General features: G+C 41.1%; 2 protein-coding genes across 4 annotated transcripts in view; one reads left to right on the forward strand and one right to left on the reverse strand.

The window, feature by feature from the left end:
* Positions 1-578: 578 nt before the first annotated feature.
* NDUFC1 (NADH:ubiquinone oxidoreductase subunit C1) lies at positions 579-3,323 on the reverse strand. 2 transcript variants are annotated; one of them, XM_069012688.1, is made up of 4 exons: positions 3,240-3,323; positions 2,414-2,517; positions 1,478-1,560; positions 579-733 (listed from the first exon to the last, which is right to left on the reverse strand). In XM_069012688.1, coding segments are annotated over exons 1-4 (249 nt in total). In that variant the 5' UTR covers positions 3,301-3,323; the 3' UTR covers positions 579-732. The 2 variants fall into 2 exon arrangements, with proteins under 2 accessions (XP_068868789.1, XP_068868790.1); XM_069012689.1 differs by lacking the exon at positions 579-733 and having other exon boundaries at positions 1,477-1,560.
* A 214-nt stretch (positions 3,324-3,537) lies between these two features.
* Positions 3,538-18,786, forward strand: part of NAA15 (N-alpha-acetyltransferase 15, NatA auxiliary subunit) — a 36,776-nt gene continuing 21,527 nt past the window's right edge. Inside the window, exons 1-4 of one of the 2 annotated variants that reach the window (XR_011150444.1) lie at positions 3,538-3,976; positions 16,318-16,402; positions 17,329-17,433; positions 18,062-18,219. Coding sequence is in view for 1 of the 2 variants with exons in the window: in XM_069012686.1 (XP_068868787.1) it covers positions 3,923-3,976; positions 16,318-16,402; positions 17,329-17,433; positions 18,062-18,219 (402 nt within the window). In the remaining variant the exon portion in view is untranslated. The remainder of the gene's footprint in view (positions 3,977-16,317; positions 16,403-17,328; positions 17,434-18,061; positions 18,220-18,786) is intronic. The other variant, XM_069012686.1, reaches the window with a different exon arrangement.

Below are 18,786 nucleotides of genomic sequence, written 5' to 3' on the forward strand. Positions count from 1 at the left end.
GAAGTGAATTGCTGCTCTGGAATCATGTCGACTGTCACAGTCATGGCCGTCTATCCTTGTCCTCCCTACATCGTTAGGCAGTTGCCCTGTTCCTCATCCTTTCTCTATACAGAGCTTCGTTGTCCCCTCCATGATTATCTAATGTCATATTTTGCCGACTGCCATGATGCCATTTTTCCAGCCTTTGTCCTTGACTGACCTTGATGCACGAAGAGAGGGCAGAAGTGTTCAAGAAGGCAGGGCTCATACCCAAGACTGACATTGGCTGTGTAGTCTAACCACTGTGGGCACCTTTCAGGTATGGCCAGTTCCCAAAATGCTCACAGGAAAATGCACATTTTAGCATTTGTACAGACCCCATTCTTATATTTGCTTATTTTATAAATTTAGCAGTGAAAATGATGGCAGAGCAAGAATACACTTCTGGAATATTTACTGAACTTCATCTGAACTGATGTGTAACCTTCCAGAATAGCAAAGGCAGTTTTGAAAATAAGACTGGTAAACTATGAAATGGAAATGCCACATAAAACAACTTCAAGACCAGCAGAATGAAATATGAATGGCAAAGAAAGTAGTTTCAGGTTTCTTCTAGACTTTATAATTTATTTTTGATTATGCACATGAAATGTATGAACATACAAGTAATTAGATAACTTTTTACTTCTTCTGTGCTCATTTATTTGTAGGACAACTGGTCCTCATGTTACCTCTTTGTGAGTATGTCATCAGCCTATGAAAGAAGAGAAAAAATTCTTAGCAATAAAAAATTTAGATGTGATGAAAGTGGTTAGAAACATCTCATAACATCCTGCATTTTCATCTATAAAGGAATATTTATGGGGAAAAATAACCACAGCACAAGTTTTTCTCTTAGTATAAGGACTTAATGGCATATTAACTGCTCTGAGGCCATAATCCCCAAAGACTTCTTAGGTGGCAGAAACACAAGTTATGTTTCTTATACCGAAAAGGACAACGACCACATACAATTTGCTCTATAGTGCCCATCTATGGGCATTGACTTTACATCATCTTATGTGTAATATAGAAGTGAAACTGAGAAAAAACATACCCCACTGTTAACATGTTAAAATAAAAAAGATGAAAAGATATCTATCTTTAGTTACTCTTGTTTCCTTGCCACTGAGCCATTTATAAGGTGTTCAATTTACAACCTTTATTTATTATAGACACTGTAAGAGATGTGTTATTTTCTAAGAGTTTGCATGTCCAAGATAGAAAGCTGAGAGAGAATATGCACACAAGTGAATACATGAAAATACAGATCAGCCACCTTACCATTTTAAAGCTGGGAATGAGTTAAAAGAATAGCAAAAGCCAAGATACAAAGTATAGAGGAAAAAAAATAGGAGTCAAAATACTGAACTGACTTATATTCTTCTCTTAAGAGATGTCAAAGATCTTCAGAATTTGTGTTCAGCTAAGTCAAAAGCATTTGGATGTGCACACTTACTATGAACATCCTGTACACTTATGTCCTCTCTCTTGTTTTCTTCTTTCATATTCCATTACATCTTCATTATGCTGCTTGATAAGCTATAAAATAGCAGTACATTATAAACAGCTATACAATTCACAGCTGGATCCAGACAACAAACAGAGTTCTACAGAATATAAAATACCTGTTATCAGAATGCAAACCAGTATGTAACTGGAACCATCCAGAACACATAGGTAAATTATCAACTGAAAAAGGTGTGGAAACAATGCCTCATAGGATAAACATTTTCTCCTGACCAGGTGGGGGGGGGGGGCTCTTACTGCCAATTAATTCACTACCCCCCAAAAAAAGGAAAACCCCAAAGGGAATCCATCCAACTCTGAAAACACTGTCACCATGGGGAGTGCTGCTTATCTTGCATGATTCTTCCTGAGAGCTACTACATCCTGCTTGCTTTAACAACATAAAGTCTGTGAGTTCTCTGAAACAAAGAGTATCTTACATCTGCACTTTGCTCAGGAAAAAGGGGCCTTAATCTATTGAAATCAGCTAAAACCACCTTAATCAGCTGAAAAATAAGAAGAGAATGCATTGGTAGTCTGATAAATACATTTATCTGGGCACATCCCTAGGTCTTTTTTTTGTTAAGATCCACAGGGAAAATAATGCCAAAGCATTAATCCAACAGGCTTGAAGAATTAATTCTGTTGTGGGTGCTTTACGTTTGCAACAGAGAGAAGCTGAAGAAGTTGGTCATTTTTTTAAATAAGGGCACAACATAAAGCTGGGAAAACATAAATAATGAACATAATCATGCCTAAATCTTTACACCTGTTATGACCACCCATTACCGCAATAAACTCGGTAGGTTGTAGTCACTGCATTCATAGCACTATTATGATTTTTAGGAATAGTTAAAATTCAACAAAACCAAATGAAAACACTTACAAAAGCCCACAAGGCAGCACTGGTGCTAAACGCCAAGCCAACTCCCAGCCAGTTTGGTTGGGCATTATTCGCTTTTTTCACAACAAATGCAGAACGAGTAAAAGCTAAAAAGGCACAAGATTACAAATGCATTAACATTTCTCAGGTTTAGACTACCAAGTACTTATTGACATTCATGCAATCAGGGAAAAAAACCAAACCACAACACAAACCCCAAACCAATGCAATGATGATGTGGTCTCCATAGCATTGTGATAGCTGATCTGTTCGTAGCTAACACCGCAGCGTGTGCTCCCTGATCTGCGAGAGACGGGCCGGGGGACTGTCAACAACTCAAAAGCAGTCCCTTTTGACCCTTCCCCAACCACAGTTAACTATCCCTTCCCACATCTTCTGCTCTATAAAGGTGCCTCTCACTGTCCCCTGCCTAAAGCTCCCAGCCCTTCCCCACCTCCCATCCCCTGCCTAACCAAGAGCACTCAGGGCATAGCCTTCCTGGGAAAGGCCGGCACCATCACCGCAGCGAGACATGGTGAGCCCTCCGGACATGGTGGTTGCTTCCCGGCCAGGAAGCAACACCAACTTAAAACAGAAAAATAAAAGATTAAAGGTAACTAGTGGGCTTTGATTAAAAACAGTAAAAGGAGAGAAGCCGCCACCGCAGCTTGCTCTAATCCCAGACGCAGACCGGCCCGCGGGGATGCCGCCGCCGCCTGCACAGGCAGCAGAGCTCCCACAGCCCTGGGTCACTGGGCCGAGCCAGGCCGGGGCAGACCCCACTCGCCTACCCCGAACGGGCTCTCACCCCACCGCCACCGCCGCTCACCGAGGCCGGGTGCTGCCGCCACCAGTCCCCAACACCTCACGCCCCTCAGGGCCGCCGCCATCTTGTCGACCGGACCCGGCTCCGCCCGTGGGGGTGGGACCGCCCCGTCCCGTCCGTGCCCCGGGCGGGCGAGCTCCGCCGCGCGAGGCCCGGCGAGCTCTGCGCAACACCGTGGCCCCCGCCCTTCCCCGCCCGCCACCAGCACCGAACAGTGCCGCCACTGCGCCAAAATCGCCCCAAGCCGGCCCCGGCTGCGTAGGGGGGCTCACACAATTAGCGGGGCTCACACAATTAGCGGGGCTCACACAATTGGCGGGGCGGGGCCGACGCGGGGCCGACGCGGGGCCGTCGCGCATGCGCGGGTTCACCGTGACCCGGCTGGGGAAGCTCCGTGGTGCCATTTTGGCGGCGGCTCCGCGGCCGCTCGGGACCACGTGAGCGCGCCTGAGGCTGGCGCGGGGAGCCCGGCGCGCGCGGCGGCCGGAGGGGCCGGGAAGGGCCGGGAGTGCCCGGGAAGGCCCGGGCCCGCGGCCGCGCGGGTGGCAGTCAGCGGGGGCGGCTGTACTCCAGCGGGAAGGCTCACGGCGGCGGCGGCCGAGTGGCGGGGACGGGACGTAGCTCGCCCGCCCACTCACTCTCCTCGTCGGAGCCCATCGGCGGCGCCGGAGCCGGCGGCGGGGAGGATGCCGTCTGTGAGCCTGCCGCCCAAGGAGAACGCGCTCTTCAAGCGCATCCTGGTGAGTGGCGGGGCGGGAGGCCCGGGCTCGGCCGCGGGGACCGGGTTGAGGAGGCCCCGGCTCGAACCCCGAGCCGGCGGGGAGCGGAGCCCCGGCGCCGCCGCCCCGAACGCGGCTCCTTACGGCTGGGGCAGGCCGGTCCCAGCGCCGCCTGTCACCCACGCCCCTCCCGCCTCGCTGGGGCAGCGCTGGGGGCCGCCGCGTCTCCCCGCTCGCCCACCAGGTCCCGGCGCTGGCCGCGGTGGAGCACCTCGGGCTCCGGGAAGTACCCCGCGGCCGGTTCATTCATTGCTCGCCGTTGCAGCCGCTGTCCTGCCGAACTACCCGCCCTGGATTCGCTTTATTTTTTTTTTTTCTTTTATAACTCACATTTTTGCTGTAGACGGTAACCATGTTTGTTGGTCGGTGGGAAGATGGCTTTCAAAGGAGGCAGTGGAGAAAGATGAAGGTTTTGAAGTCTTCCCGAAGTTTAACTTGCAGCCAACTCCTGTGGAACTTTCTCAATCGATTTTTCTGGGTGACACCTGGCATATGGATGAGAGAACATTCAGTGGAATTTAGGCAATAAGCCTGGTTTTTAGAATGAGGTTAAGATGGTCTACAGTCCAAATACCAGCAAAATGTGCCTAGTTCAGCTACATCTTAAGGAACTTGTTTCAGCTTTATGCGGTGTTGTAGGAACTTTGTATTTCTAAGGACTTGGGTTGAATTGGAAATGTCTCAAGTTTGTTAGTGAGCGACTTCAGTGGATTTGTTTAGAAGGTTCTGTATGTAGATCAAGCACTATACCTTTTTATCTCAGAAGAAGTCGGTTTTGTCTAAAAATCTCATGTCGTCTTTCAAAGAGACTTAAGCTACTATTTTGAGTCCTTCCAGAGATCAGAAGTAGGATGAGTACTGTTGTCCTGTTGGAGCAACAGCGCTCTTAAGGTTCTGTAAACTTGTGCCACTTAAGTGGGAGGGATGTGTACAGCCTTCTGTAACGTCTTTTTCCAAAATATTTTATGAAAATGGAACACATAGAACTAGAAAGCCCTGTGAACAGGCATGTGACCATGAGACATGCAGTTTCATTTAGGGTTAAAAAGTAAATATGATGAACTATGAATCTAATTTCTGCTTTGAAAGATTCAGTCATGCTTTGGAGTTGGTATGAGTTGTACTTTGTTAGGGTCTGGGAAAGATCTAGCCTTGATGCTCAGTGATCCATCCTCCTTTGCATTGAGGATGGCTTGTGTGATTACAGGGCAGATTGAATCAAGGAGCTTGTCTGTGTTTAAATCTGAGCGGGTTTGGTTGGGTTTTTGTTTCTTTTTTTTTTTAATTTTTCCCTTTGCTTGGATTTGTTTGAGTACTTGTGTGGAGGGCAGGAACAAAAGAGGAATAAGAGTCTTTGGAGAAAGTGCTGGCTCAGCACCCTTGCATTCGTAACTTGATTCAGATTAGAAAAGGTGTGCCGCAGTGCAAGCAGATTTCTGTATACTTTTTTTTAAAACTGAAAATCTTTAATAACAATTGAGGAGTTTGATGTATTGGATAGACTAAAAGTTGTGTCTCTGTGATCTTTTCCTGTGTCTCATAGGGATGACAGATGTGTAGTCTGGTATTTAAGACTGCCCTGTGCTGAGGTATCTTTATAACATGTGGTGAATAGAAAAGGCTCGAAGCTGGTTTTCCTCATACTGAAAATTTTGCTAATGGACTACTTGTCTGCCTTGTTATGGATAATGACTCTACTTTGTGAAGTTTTGGTTACATGTGTGACTTGAATTAGTGAGACATCTTTTAGGAAGTCCTAAGTGCAGGCCCTAAGAAAAATTACTTCTCCTGTGCCTTCATTCCACCTTTCTCTTCCTGCAGCCTCTCCTCACTCTACACCATCTTTTCTGGAGACTGTAGCACTTCATCCTCTGCCACCTCTTGTAGTGTCCCGTGGGAGGCTGAACAGCAGCAGGAGGCGCTGAGGTCCGTCTGTGCAGCTCTGAGCCCCTGGCCAGGAATGAGGTGGTCCTGAGTGGACCCATGCTGCCTCCTGGCCCAGCCAGGCCATGTGTCCTGTTAAGCATGCCTGGATGATATTTTTTTCAACAGATGCTTTGAGAACTGACCCAAGTGTTCTTGAAAGGATGCAATACCCTACAGATACGTAATTACTAGTACACAGGCTGTTAACAGATGTATAAACCCATTCCCATGCTTATTTTCATGGAGATAATAAACACAGGAGCTAAGTAGATAACTATTTTTGCAAGTAAAGCATAAAGTTGGGGTTTTTTCAATCTGTTTTGTGTGTGTTTTCAATTCCTGATGCTTAATTTCTTTTTTCTTTTTTTAAGATCTGTACCTGTAACACACATGTTACCAACCTGCCCAGCTTTGCTTAGCAAAGGGCAATAAGTAGCTTTCAGAGTTTGGTTTTTTTGTTTGTTTAGTAATAAACGTCCTGCATGAACAGTACATTTCTCATGTGTATGGGTTTGCTCACAATCCAGCATTTCCACTAGCCTGAGAAATTCTGAGTTCAGAACTGTGTACACTTTGCCTTTGCATGTTCCAACACATTGTAACTAACCTCTTCTAGTCACTTTACAGGTACGTGGAGGTTCTGATAGAAACATTTTTCCATTTGAAAGGCATTTTACAATTCAAAAGTTCCTGTAGGACAGCAGAAAAGAGATCTGCATGGTTAGCTTGAATCAAAAAACCACCCACAGGATTAGCAATCACCGTTCTCCTTAAACTTGCACTTCCATTTAAAGAAAGTATCTAGCTTATATAGTTTTTATAGTTTTAACTATTTGCTGTTAGGTCTACAAGTAGATGTTCTACTGCTCAGAGATTCTGAGGAATTTAGAGCAAAAGTGGATCTCAACATTTGAACATTTAAAATAATTGAGTCCATATGATACTTTTGAACACACCTAATGTGTTCAGAAGTATCATACAGTCCAGAAATTACTGGAGAATAATTCAGGTGGTGACAGGGGAAAGGGTAGAATAGTAAACACAGCACAGTAATGGGGAAGTTGGCATTTTGGTACACAGAAGGCTGGATGCACTATGAAGTAATGGAAAAAGTAATTTACTCCATTTCCTCCCCCCTTACTATTCAAGTATAGAACTAGTAGTTCTATAAAGTAAGATTGACTAATTTTAAATTTATTTTTAATCTTATTTAATTAAATTTTATTTCTTTAATTGTTTAAAATTAAATATAACTCATGAACATTCCTGGCATTTTGCCATATTAGTTGTCTGCTGTATCCAGGCAGGTTCAGTTCATCAATGATGTTCGTTTTATTTCATGAATCCCAAAGATAATCTTCAATTAACTTTTCTTTGGATGTAGAAGTTAAATATATTGAAAAAGTACTGAAGAAAAATTAAATACAAAGCTGTTAGAGGTGACATATATTTTGTGGAAGAGTTTTTCACTCTCTTGAAACATCAGAGGGTGCAGTTCTTGGAGTCGTCATGTTCTGGCAGACTAAGGTAGTGCAGTATTTCTCACCATGGGTAGTGAGCTTAGCCTTTAATTAGCAAACAGAAAAAAAGTCCAAGTATTTAAGAAGTGGAACATCGTTGTATTTTATGTTGGAAATAAGCAATGCAGGTGTGTAAGTGTGTTTAGGCCTTGTTTAAACAGTTTCACTGACTCACAACTGTATTAGGTGCTGTAGAAGTAGTGTACTGAGGAAGAAGATGCCTTGTGGTCTGAACTGGTGTATATTACATGGTGTGAAGGTTAGAGTTTCCCTGTTCAGGACTGGGGATTAGCCATGGCCATTATCACATATGGAGGCTATTCATCTTTCATCTTGTATCAGTTTCTTTAGGTGCTGTGCAGGCTTGACTGGGCGTAGCTAGAACCTATGTGCTCCAGTGGGGCATTCCAGTAACCAGCGTGTCTGCTGCAGGACAAGGACATTGGAATTTCACCTTCACGTGGTCGTTTCTACCTTAACATTGCAGTGCTTGAGGGCATTGTCATTGAGCTGGTGGTCTTCCTTTCCATGCTGGTTTTGACCAGTGTTCTAGTAAGTGATACAGGAACTTCCTGGTGATAAAAAGCCTGTTGAACAACCTCTCTTAAATGCCTCTGCTGTAAATATGCCAAGTCCCTCCTGCTGGGCCATCTTCCTGTTTCTTCATTCCAGAATCTGCTCTCTGTCCCTCCACTTTGAAACTAGACAGACCAGTGCTTCTCCTTTACTAATACTTCCATCAGCGTGTATCCTTTAAAAATAATGTTCTCTCCATAGAAATTCAGGTGCTGACTTTTAAGATTGCTGAGGTGACAGACTTGGAAATCTCTTAAGTCATCATAATTCAACATTAAAGACTGGATTTCCAGGATTTCACTTTTATCAGTAACCAAATAAATTAGCACAATTTGTTTGCCATCCAGTGATTGCATTTGCATGGCTGTACAGTAATCAAGTATGCACACCACTGGAATTTTACCATGTACTGTCTCTCAGCTGAAATATGGAGTTCCTAGCAAGGCTTTTCCAATAGCTTGTCTGTTGAGATGTCAATCACTTTTCTTTGCCGAGAGGAATACCCTGCTTGGTCACTAGTAGTAGAAAGAGAAATTATATCTTGGCAGAAATACTGGAATGGAAGTACAGGATAGATCTGCTGCTTTAAGTAGAATCACTGATACTGTCTTTCAGAACTGTTTCTCAAACCTGCTAAAAAAATTAATTAGTGTTTGAGACTTTAGGATGCCATTGAGGATTCTCTTGAGCAATACAGCTGTTACTAAAGCTTGTTCACCAAATTAGGCCATTTTTTGTCACCGGGGCTGTCAGAAATTGTAGAAACATGATTCACTGCTGTAAATTTCTGAGGAGCAGCATAATTTTACCTGTTTCACTGGTGAAAATAAAAGACTCATTAACAGAAACATCCTCACAGTTGTAAGATTATAGCCAGTCTTATATTGTTATGGCTATAGATACTCTTAACTGAACCCAGTGTGGTTTTAATTGGGGCAGGGGAGTTAATTCCATTTATATGGTACTACCCTTTATTTTGGTTGGCATCTGATGAAGCTGTATTTATTTCTGCTTTTGAAAGGTTTTCTTAATAAGATTTTCATGATTGCACTTTATCTGGATGTCTCAGGTTTAAATCTCTTGTCTGCAGCAGCACCGTGTCAATGCAACAGGAGTGGGCATAAGGAATTGTGTGTTTTCTGATTTTGCTAATAGGGAATTTAGAGAAAATTAGCAATTATTCATTGCCACCCTTAAAAGTGAGGTCAGTGAGACTTGTTACAGGGATTTCTGTTTGCTTATGTGATACCACAGAATCAAGTTAGTGAACCTTGTAATATAATAGACCCATTTAACTGCTTCTCAACACTCAGTGCTACCAGACCTCATCTTGCATACCTCAATGCTAAGGGTGAGGAGTACTCTAGGTGTAATACAAGGGTAGAAAATGTCAATAGCCTCTCCATGTATCTTGATTATTTTGCGAGATACATGGACACTTCAGGTCTAAGTCCAGAACAACCAATATGCCAGATCTTGGAATTTGAATTGATACACTGTTATTTCAGATGATCTTTAAAAACCAAACATATCCCGTGCACATGGGATCTTTTGTGAGGTACAGTCAGTTTCTTAATGAGTTCAGGGGTGAAGCCTGAGTGTAGGGGTTCCAGGGTCATGGAATTTTTAGTATTTTAGTAGACAGGGCCAAATTCATGATAATTCTCCCCAAGAAGAGACTAAAGTAAGGAAGTACAGGCCAACAGAACTGATGTTGAATAATGGGTGTTTTTCAGCAAGTCTGTCTTCAGTAAGAGGATTTCTAGTGTTCTAAAAGAGCTGTAGTTAACTATTTGTCAGCCCCTGTTTCCCGCTGAGTTTTGTTAAGTATGGGAATGAGACCAGTTCAAAAGCAGTGACACAGCATAGAATTTTTTCTGCCTTAGTATTAAATGAAAAGGTACACATATTTCTTACATTATTCCTAACTAATTTGAATTGGAACTTGTTCTGTTCCTCTGGTAGTATTCTACCAAGCACTGCTAGTTATGAAGGTATCAGTGGCTTCCAAAAGGTAAGGTGTGATGTACAGAGGAGGGTTTCTTAATCTGTTGAACCAGGCAATTGCTGAAGCTGTTTGTTACACACAACCGTTCAACTAATTAACACTTCAGAGCAGTGCAAGAGGATAGTTGGTTTCAGTTTGACAGCAGAAAATTATGCAAGTTTGCTCCAGAGTTTTTCAGTATTAACATAGCTGTAAGATTTGTGTGGTTTCTTCAGTCCTTGGGTTTATACATCTTGTGTTTGTCATGAAATTGAATCGGTGTGGTGGAATATCTTTTGCCTGGAGCTACTGAGCTGTTTGATATGGTTAGTGCTCAAAAGACCCACTAATTCATGGCAAGTAATAGCTCCTAATGCTTCCAGCTTTCAGAATCTTCTTTACTACATTTAGCTTGAATTAGTGCACGTTAGTGACTTGACTTGATCTTGTCTACCTGTAGAGCGAGGAAGTGTGCTGGAAAACAGCCTTGAGCTGCACAGCACCTGAATTTACTGTCTTGTAAGTGCTGCATCTGAACTGTGCCAGAAGAAATAGATGGCATCAGAGTGGCAGACGTGCATATCCTGTGCTGTAAGTGCACACCTTAGGTAATGCAAAGACCAAGGATTCCAATGCTTCCCACTGCCATAGGTCTCACAGCATCATAGTTGCCAGCATTGCTGTCGGATGCCCCAAGTGTACATCCATGACTGCCACTGCGAGAAACTGGGGGGTCCCCTAAGAGCACACTGCTGTAGTTGAAAGGGTTTGTTGTAGAATTGTAGAATAATTTGGGTTGGAAGGAACCTTTAAAGGTCATCTAGCCTAACTCCTTGTCCACCATGGATCTGCTCAAGCCTCAGAACCTTAGGGGAAGAGGATTAGCAGAGTGTCAAATCTGTGAATTGTTTTGGCTGAGCAGCCCCTTCTCCATTGTACTTCCTCTTGGGCTCTTGCAGATGCAAGTAATAAATTTACCTGTGCCCGTGTGTAGATCAGCTGTCCTGGTAACTCTTGTATATGATAGGGTATAGTCTGCAATATATTTCCTCTGATGATGACACTGGCTATGTCACTTGCTGAGGGAGAGGGGCTGAATACAGTGAACTACCAATGAGAAGTTCAGTTTGCAGCTCTGCTGTCTTTTGGGGTTTAATCCCAATTTTGGCACTCATTTGGTGAAGAAAATCATATTCTTCAGCTAGTCTGTCACAGCATTGACTAAGTTAGGATGCTTGCTTTTACAGCATTACTGTGGGTGAGAAGTGATTTCCTGTGGGGGTTTTGGTGGGGCTTTTGGTTTGGGTTGGTTGTTTTTAAGTATTAGGGCATTAGGTAGTTTGCATTCATTTTACTTCAGTTAATTTGCAGATGTGGGGTGTTAGGTTGTAATAAAAAGTGTGCTGGTAAAACACAGAGTCTTAGAAGAGAAAACAGTTAAAAGTTCTTCATACTGTTTTTTGTAATATTCTCTCTTTAATAGAAATTTCACACTGTTTTTGGTTCCTGTTCAAAGGGCATAACAATTGTCAGTGTGATCCCACCCACCTGGGTCTGCTGTATCGATTTTATTCTCACACTGCTCTTTCTTATAATCAGTTGTGCTGATTCAAGTAAGAATAAAAAGAAAGCAGTCAATAATGCCCCAGTGCTCCCACTTGTGAGCTTGAGGAGTAGATGGTATCTTCTTTGCTTTGATAATTGCTCTTGAGGAAAAACATCTAGTCTTGCGTGCTTTCAGGTGGGAAGACAAAAGTCAGTTTTTCCTTTATGTTGGTCTCCTGTGACTCTCTTCATCTTGCTCATTAAACACCTTTGGGTCTGCTTCTCACCTGTTTTAATCAGCTACAAAATCCAGGCTGGATAGACTCCTATGAGACTTTCTGTTTTGTTTTACTTCTGCAAATTAGTTTTAAAACACTCTTGAATCAGCTAGGTTGTACCTATGTATTTTCTCAAGTGTCCCTGTTTGAAAGGGAGTTTTCTACTTTGTGTTGTGATCGAGGTGATTCTTCTTGTAGTTTGGGTTGCACTTGGTGGCAGTGTAGATTCACTGAAGCTTCTAGTCAGGCTCATGGTAAGTCCTGGTGTTATGCTGAGCTAGAACTGTTGAGCTGATGTTAACTATTGATGTTACTGAATATACAAGACACTTCAGTCTGCAGTGTAGTTATTATAAAATGTCTTAAAAATAGCACATTTAAGTCTGTATGACTATTAAATTATTCACTGTAGTTATTAAATGCTTGCAGGATGTGAAGACTGCTTTGTGATAAAAGAGGATTTGCACTCCTGGGTGTGAATATATGCAAAATATTTCATGTATAAATGGCAGAGTCCAGGCTGCTGTGTGCTGTGTATTTGATGCTGAGGGATATACTTGCATGTCAAAATGCTGTACTTGACTATTATCCTTTAGTGTTAGTTGGAAACACATGTATTTGACCATTAAAATGTCTAGCTTGAGAGGGAAGAATTACTTGAGGGGTAAAATATGCTGCCTGCTTATAGGTAACAAACAATTAGAGAGCCACTTGTATACATTTCAAAAATATAAAATCTCTAAAATGCACTTGTGACAATGTATTTGTTCATACAGTATATAAAGAAAACAGTGCTGAATTAAGTTTGGATAAAAGTCATCTCTGCTGTTGTAGGCAGCTCTTAGTGCTACTGTAATCAATAGCATGGCCCTTGTATAACAACCTTGCGGTTACCTTGTTCAAGAATCCATGTCAGTGCTTACTGCCTGTAGGTTTGGCAGCAAGATTTAGAGAGTAGATGGGAGAAGATTCAAAACTGGAAAGCTGGGGCAGGGGGGGAACAAACTCCATGTAGCTGTGAGCTATGGCTAGATGTAGGTAAGTTATAAATAGTGGGAGTCTTTTCACCTTTCTTCATGGCAGCCACCAAAGAAGAAATGTGGAGGAATTTATTCGCATGTGACACAATGAGCCACGTGCATGTGTAAGGCATCTGCGGGCCAGAGACTGAGTCTGCACAAATGCCTTAATGCAATTCAGAGAGCACCAGAATACAAGCCCTCCTTCCACCTCAGACTTGGGATTTTGGAAAATATGGGGCATCTCTGTTCCTTAAAATTTCAATGTAAGTCTGTCTAGTAATTGCCATGCATTCCAATCCATAGAATAAATACTTGGTGGTGGGGGAAATGATGCAAATGCAAATTCTCACCTCCTATGGTCTGCATGATTTTGAAGGAGTCATACTTTGCCTGTCTCATCTTACTGATTCTTTGTAGAATTGTATTGAAGCAGATGTTATTTCCTTCCTATAAATACAGAAAATTAGTTAAAAGTTATAAAAAGAATCTTGGTGTGTTTGGAATAGGTTGTCATTCTGGGCACAGCATACAGAGAAAAGCTTGTTAGATGTCTTAAAAGATCTGGTAACTTAGTAAATTAAAAACTTCGAAGGGCAGGAAATGTGTATAAATTCAGTACTGCTGTAGAGTCAGATTCTGTTCTTCTGGAGCGTTAGCCTTAACCTTACTCTTTTAAATTTTAGCTTTTGTTTTCTCATTGCATGATGTCTCAAGTTGTAGCTGCAGTACTTGTCTGTCAAGCATCACAAGCACGCTCTCACTGCTGGCTTTGAAGTTTATATGTGCGGGAATTTAGCTTAGTGCAGGCAACTCTGCTCTTCTAGCCATCTCTGGAACAGAGAAATCTGTTACTTCTGTAGAGCAGCTGTCCCAAAGTAAGTGTTGGAGCTCTGGTCATAACTGCCACAAGCTAATTATCTGGGAGGAAACAAACTATCCAGATGAATAAAATTCCTGTTTCCAGAAAGCCTGTATCTTCATGTCCCAAGAATACTTGACATGACACCATACCTGCTTCTGTGATTTTTTTTTTTTTTTTTTTTAGTTTAAATTGCTGGTTCTTTTTTCTTCTCTTACTCAGAAACTACTTACTTGCTTAAGGATCTTCTTTCCCAGGCTCTTTATATTTTCTGTCTCCTTTTTATGAAAAGATTTTTGTTTGAATTGTCTGTTCCTTGAAGCTACAGGTTCACCGAGGTTCGTACCAGCCATGGTTGCATAGGCTTCATTCCTGGCTTCCTTCTGTCTTATTCACACCTTAATTTAAGCTTGTTAGCCCATAATCTCTCTGGAGAATGAGTTAAATATGTGCACAGCTTCAGGCAGGGGAATCTCAGTGGTGCTGTTGGGCCCACTATGAGGAAATAGTCTCTTCTGAAGAACTAAATGTGACCTCAATTTCATTTGTTCCCTTCCTTCCACTGTCAAAACATACAGTGTGTATGTGGAACACATACACGAATAAAGAAACTTAAAAATAACACACTTTGAAATGTTTGCATTTACAGAATGAAATAAGCTTGGAAGTATTAACTTGAAAACTTGGAGAAATTGTATATGGGAAATAATTTCAACTGGTCTTGATCTAGAAATAACCTGTAAAAGGAGACCTTTGATGCTTCACTGGGGAATATACACAGCTGTGTCTATATACACAGCTGTATTCTGGAGATAAAAGTATATCCAGATTGTTTCCTGATAATTTGTTGGCTCTATCTGAGTATTTTCTGGTTTATGAGAACCTTTCTGTAGATGTAAGCGGATATAAACTTGTAAATCTTTGCTCTGTGAAGCCTAAAGCAAGGAATTTGTTACAATTTTTGGTGAGTTTGCTGTTTTAAACTACCTTGCATTATAAGTTCTGTATCACCCTAGAAAATTTTACATGCAAATATTTCCTGTCTCTGGCATGTATCCCATCTTGAGTGACCTTGCTTAAACTTCAAGATGAGTGCCTGGTTGTTAGAGTACGTTAAATGGAACCATTTAGTGATAAGATTTCACATTCATAGCCACCATCTTAGCTGCTGTACTCAAAGCCAGACTGCAAAACCCCTAAGTACCTCTTCTGCTTGTGACAGTGCCTTAACTACACTGCAGACATGTTCTTCAGTTCCTGTGGCTGCACCACTGTTGTTACAGGTTCTGCTGCTTGCACAACTACCTGGGTGGGGGCAAATGGCAGCTCTACTTTTCAGGGAGGAGGCCTGGCTGGTAACCATTATGACTGATGGTTTCAATTAAAAAAAAAAAAAGAAAAAGCCTGTCAGTTCTGACTAGTGGCTGGTTGTAGTGACTCAGCCAGCTACTTGAAAGCTGATAATGACTGGAAGGTCTACGTAATACCCAGTCAAGTTTAATAGCAAAAAAATAGCTGCCTGTACAGATTTCCTCTTACCTAACCCTTAAAAACATTCTCTTACTATGTGCTTGCAGTGCTGACATTTCCTGTCCTTGGTGACAGAGGGGGTTTGTCTTTTGGAAGTGTTCAAAGTCAGGGTTGGATGTGACTTTGAACAACATGGTGTAGTGAAAGGTGTTTCTGCCCATGGGGGTGGGGTGGGTGGAACTAGATGGTCTTTGAAGGTCTGTTCAAGTTGAAACCATTCTAATTCTTTTGTTGATGTGTTCCTCTTTGAGTACATCTTGCTTGCTCTCTCTGAGCATCTTCCTTCTCTCTCCTTTTCCATGCAAGCAATTCCCTTTCGCCTAAGGGCAGTGACAGTGTAAGGGGAGCAAGATAGGTGGTTTGTGATGCATCTTGGTCTGCAGTCATATTATTTCAGCTGTATGACTTCAGTACTAGAAAATAATACATGCACTTAGTGTTTTACCATTTTTTTACGCCTTTGACGTTTATTGTTGGTGTTTCCAAGAGTTGGACTAAGAAAACTGTAGAGGAATGTTTAAATTTCCAGTATGGCAAGGTAATGTTACTGTATACTAGTTTTGAAGGTTTGGATATATGAGATATACGTGGTAATCAAATTGATCATAAGAGGTTGCTTTCAGAGGTAGTGTAAGCCATGTTGCAATGATTTAAATGTCTTTCCAGCTTGTATGGTTGTTGGAGGTTGTCTTGTGGGGTTACTATACAGGATAATTGACCAAATGGGTTCAATGTTTACAATGTTACGACATAAGGTTTGCTTTTGTGTTAAGGGAGAGTTGAATCTCTTTAGGCACTTAAGCATCCTGTGGTGTCTTACCTGAGAATCTGCTGTATAATAATATGTCTGTAGTTACACTTTTAGACTTGTGGTGTTGCTAACTTTTTTTTTTTCTGGCAATGTAAAAAATTTTTAAACACAGGTAGCTCAATAAGCAGGGTTCATTAAAATATTAGTACGTTTTCTAAAATCTGTAGCTGCAATGATGCTTACTTTCAAGTGTGCATAAATACTTTCACTCTAAATTTTTTGAATAAACTTATTTTGTTCTTCAACAGAGGTGTTATGAACATAAGCAGTATAGAAATGGGCTGAAGTTCTGTAAACAGATCCTTTCCAATCCCAAATTTGCAGAACATGGAGGTAAGTTTTCAAATGGCATGTGATCTCTTTTTCCCTGTGCTTTACAGTAGAGTAATTATATGTTTTATACCACTTCACTGCTAACTTTTTGCCCATAAAGCAGTAAGAGCATCCAGAAGCCTCCTTATTAGGCACTTCCTGTTGATAAGATTGGTCATTTTAAAGACTGATCTTACCAGTAGTCATAGCTTCCCATTCTTTATGCTTCAAGTCTAAGATTCATGGTGCAAGTTTCCTAATACAACAATATATTTACATATATACATATGTAAATACATATTATTTCCTAATATAATACACTATTATTTCCTAATAATTTCCTGTGCATTAGTTAAATCACTTTTCCTGGAAAATTGAGATTCCCTCACATAAAAGTGAAAAACAAAAGGAAGAGGCTGAATATTGTTCAGTACTCTGTCAGCTCTGTGGCCTGCTACTTTTCTGAAGGAATGGTCTTATTTTAAAAGAAGAAAAAGGTGTTTGTTCCTTTGCTGTATTTTTAGTCAGCTCTTAATACTGAGTTGAAAGTCTCTTTGCACTGTTCAGAAATGCTTTGTGGGTTTTTTGCAACTAATTTGATATGGGTGGATGTGTGGAAATATCAGAGTTGTGAATAGATAATTGAGTAGTTAAAAAGAAAAATCTCCAAATGTTTGTAGAGCAGACAGATTTTACTGCCCTTTAAGATAAAACATTACTTCATATTTTGATGGAAGTAATATAAAAGGTTTATTGCTGTGTATGATATACTTAAGTGAATAATCTGACAGTAGAGCTTTCCATGTGAGAAAAGAATGAGAAATCTTGAGAGTGATAACTGAATCTAAATTTGCATTTATTCTATGTTTAGGGTTGCTATATGGAGCTTAAAACCCATGAAAATGAAAAACTGATACTTATTTAATCTTTTTTTTTTTCTTTTTTAGAAACCTTGGCAATGAAAGGACTAACATTGAACTGTCTAGGGAAGAAAGAGGAAGCTTACGAACTCGTGCGCAGAGGCCTAAGGAATGACTTGAAGAGTCATGTCTGTATCCTTTTTGAAATAGGGCTTTTGCTGATGAATAGAAAAGACTGATTTCTGCAACTACTTGATTTATAGAGTAGCAATAAAAGCCCGTTTAAACTTCAAACTGGAAGTTCAGAATTTTCAATTTCCAATAAATATTTTGTCTAAGCTATCCAAAGGGCAGATGTTTTGCAGTCCTTGCAGTCACAGTTAGCTCATGTATTATTCTGGCATGCATTGTGTATTTTTTAATCATTAATCTGCAACTGTAAACTCATGGTGGGCATTTAAACATCATTTGCTTTGGAAGCGTGAGTAGTTGCCATTACATTGTTGAAAAATTGTCGTATACTCAGAATGGAGGGACTTTGAGCACTTCAGTTGCCTAAAAATGTTTTCAAGTAAGCCTAATAAGGTTTTCAGATACCCTGTTGCTTTATTTCCTCCCCCATTATGTGAAAAGTAAAATTTAAAGCATATTATATAGACTATATACATATAACTGGCAAAGTTCTGACAAAAAGAATTGTAGTGTTCCTTCCCATTTTTAAAACAGCTTGAGAGCTTGTTGGCAGCTATTCCATCACTGCCGTGTTGGAGCTCATTTGTCCCTGCTCAGATTCAGTGGAAGCCTTAACAGAGTTTTCCAGGTTGGCATGTCTATGGCCTTCTTCAGAGGTCAGACAAGAAGTATGATGAAGCTATCAAATGCTATAGAAATGCACTGAAATGGGACAAAGACAATCTTCAAATCTTGAGAGACCTTTCTCTGCTACAGATTCAAATGAGGGATCTTGAAGGTTACAGGGTAAGTATGCATACTGCATTTAATCATCTTCTGGGGAACTGCAGCAAAGGTGGCAGATTGATTAATGACACTTTAAAAAAATAGTTAGGTCCACAGGGTTAAGACTATATGCCACTCAATACTTTATGAAAGTGAAAGCCGATATGCTACTGAGCAATTTCTATAAAATACAGATTTAATGTCAAATTTTCAGCTTAGTACAGAATTGCTTGCCATATTTTTTTTTTTTCTTGATGCTGTATAATCCATCTGTAGGCATTCTCCAGTTTTGTTCTTTTCTTGAAAGGATTCCCGTAGGTAAGAGGCAATGTGTTCAGAACATGACTTTTATTCAGGCAAAGGAGTTTGTATTTTTTAGTAGCTTTGCACTCTACATCCCTTCACCTTTACATCAGTGGCCTCCAGTTTTCTCTTGGCAGTGGGTAATAACAAGTAGTGTGCTGCATGAAACATCATATTTTGGTTCCTGGCCAACTTGGGCATTAGTGAGTGACAGCTCCATTTTTCTGGTCAAGTTTTCATCTTTTTAGGTTTCCTTTGCACCTCTAAACTTGTGTTGTTTAAAAC

The sequence above is a fragment of the Aphelocoma coerulescens genome, chromosome 4 (genome assembly GCF_041296385.1).
Source record: "Aphelocoma coerulescens isolate FSJ_1873_10779 chromosome 4, UR_Acoe_1.0, whole genome shotgun sequence".
NCBI classification, from domain to species: Eukaryota; Metazoa; Chordata; class Aves; order Passeriformes; family Corvidae; genus Aphelocoma; species Aphelocoma coerulescens.

Bases quoted from the DNA above. Each gene is read 5' to 3' on its own strand.
- NDUFC1 (XM_069012688.1), bottom strand. From the start codon at position 3,300: ATGGCGGCGGCCCTGAGGGGCGTGAGGTGTTGGGGACTGGTGGCGGCA. The intron at 2,518-3,239 runs GTGAGCGGCGGT...GTGCCTTTTTAG, and splicing joins GGCGGCAGCACCCGGCCTCG to CTTTTACTCGTTCTGCATTT. The intron at 1,561-2,413 runs GTAAGTGTTTTC...GCTATTTTATAG, and splicing joins GTGCTGCCTTGTGGGCTTTT to CTTATCAAGCAGCATAATGA.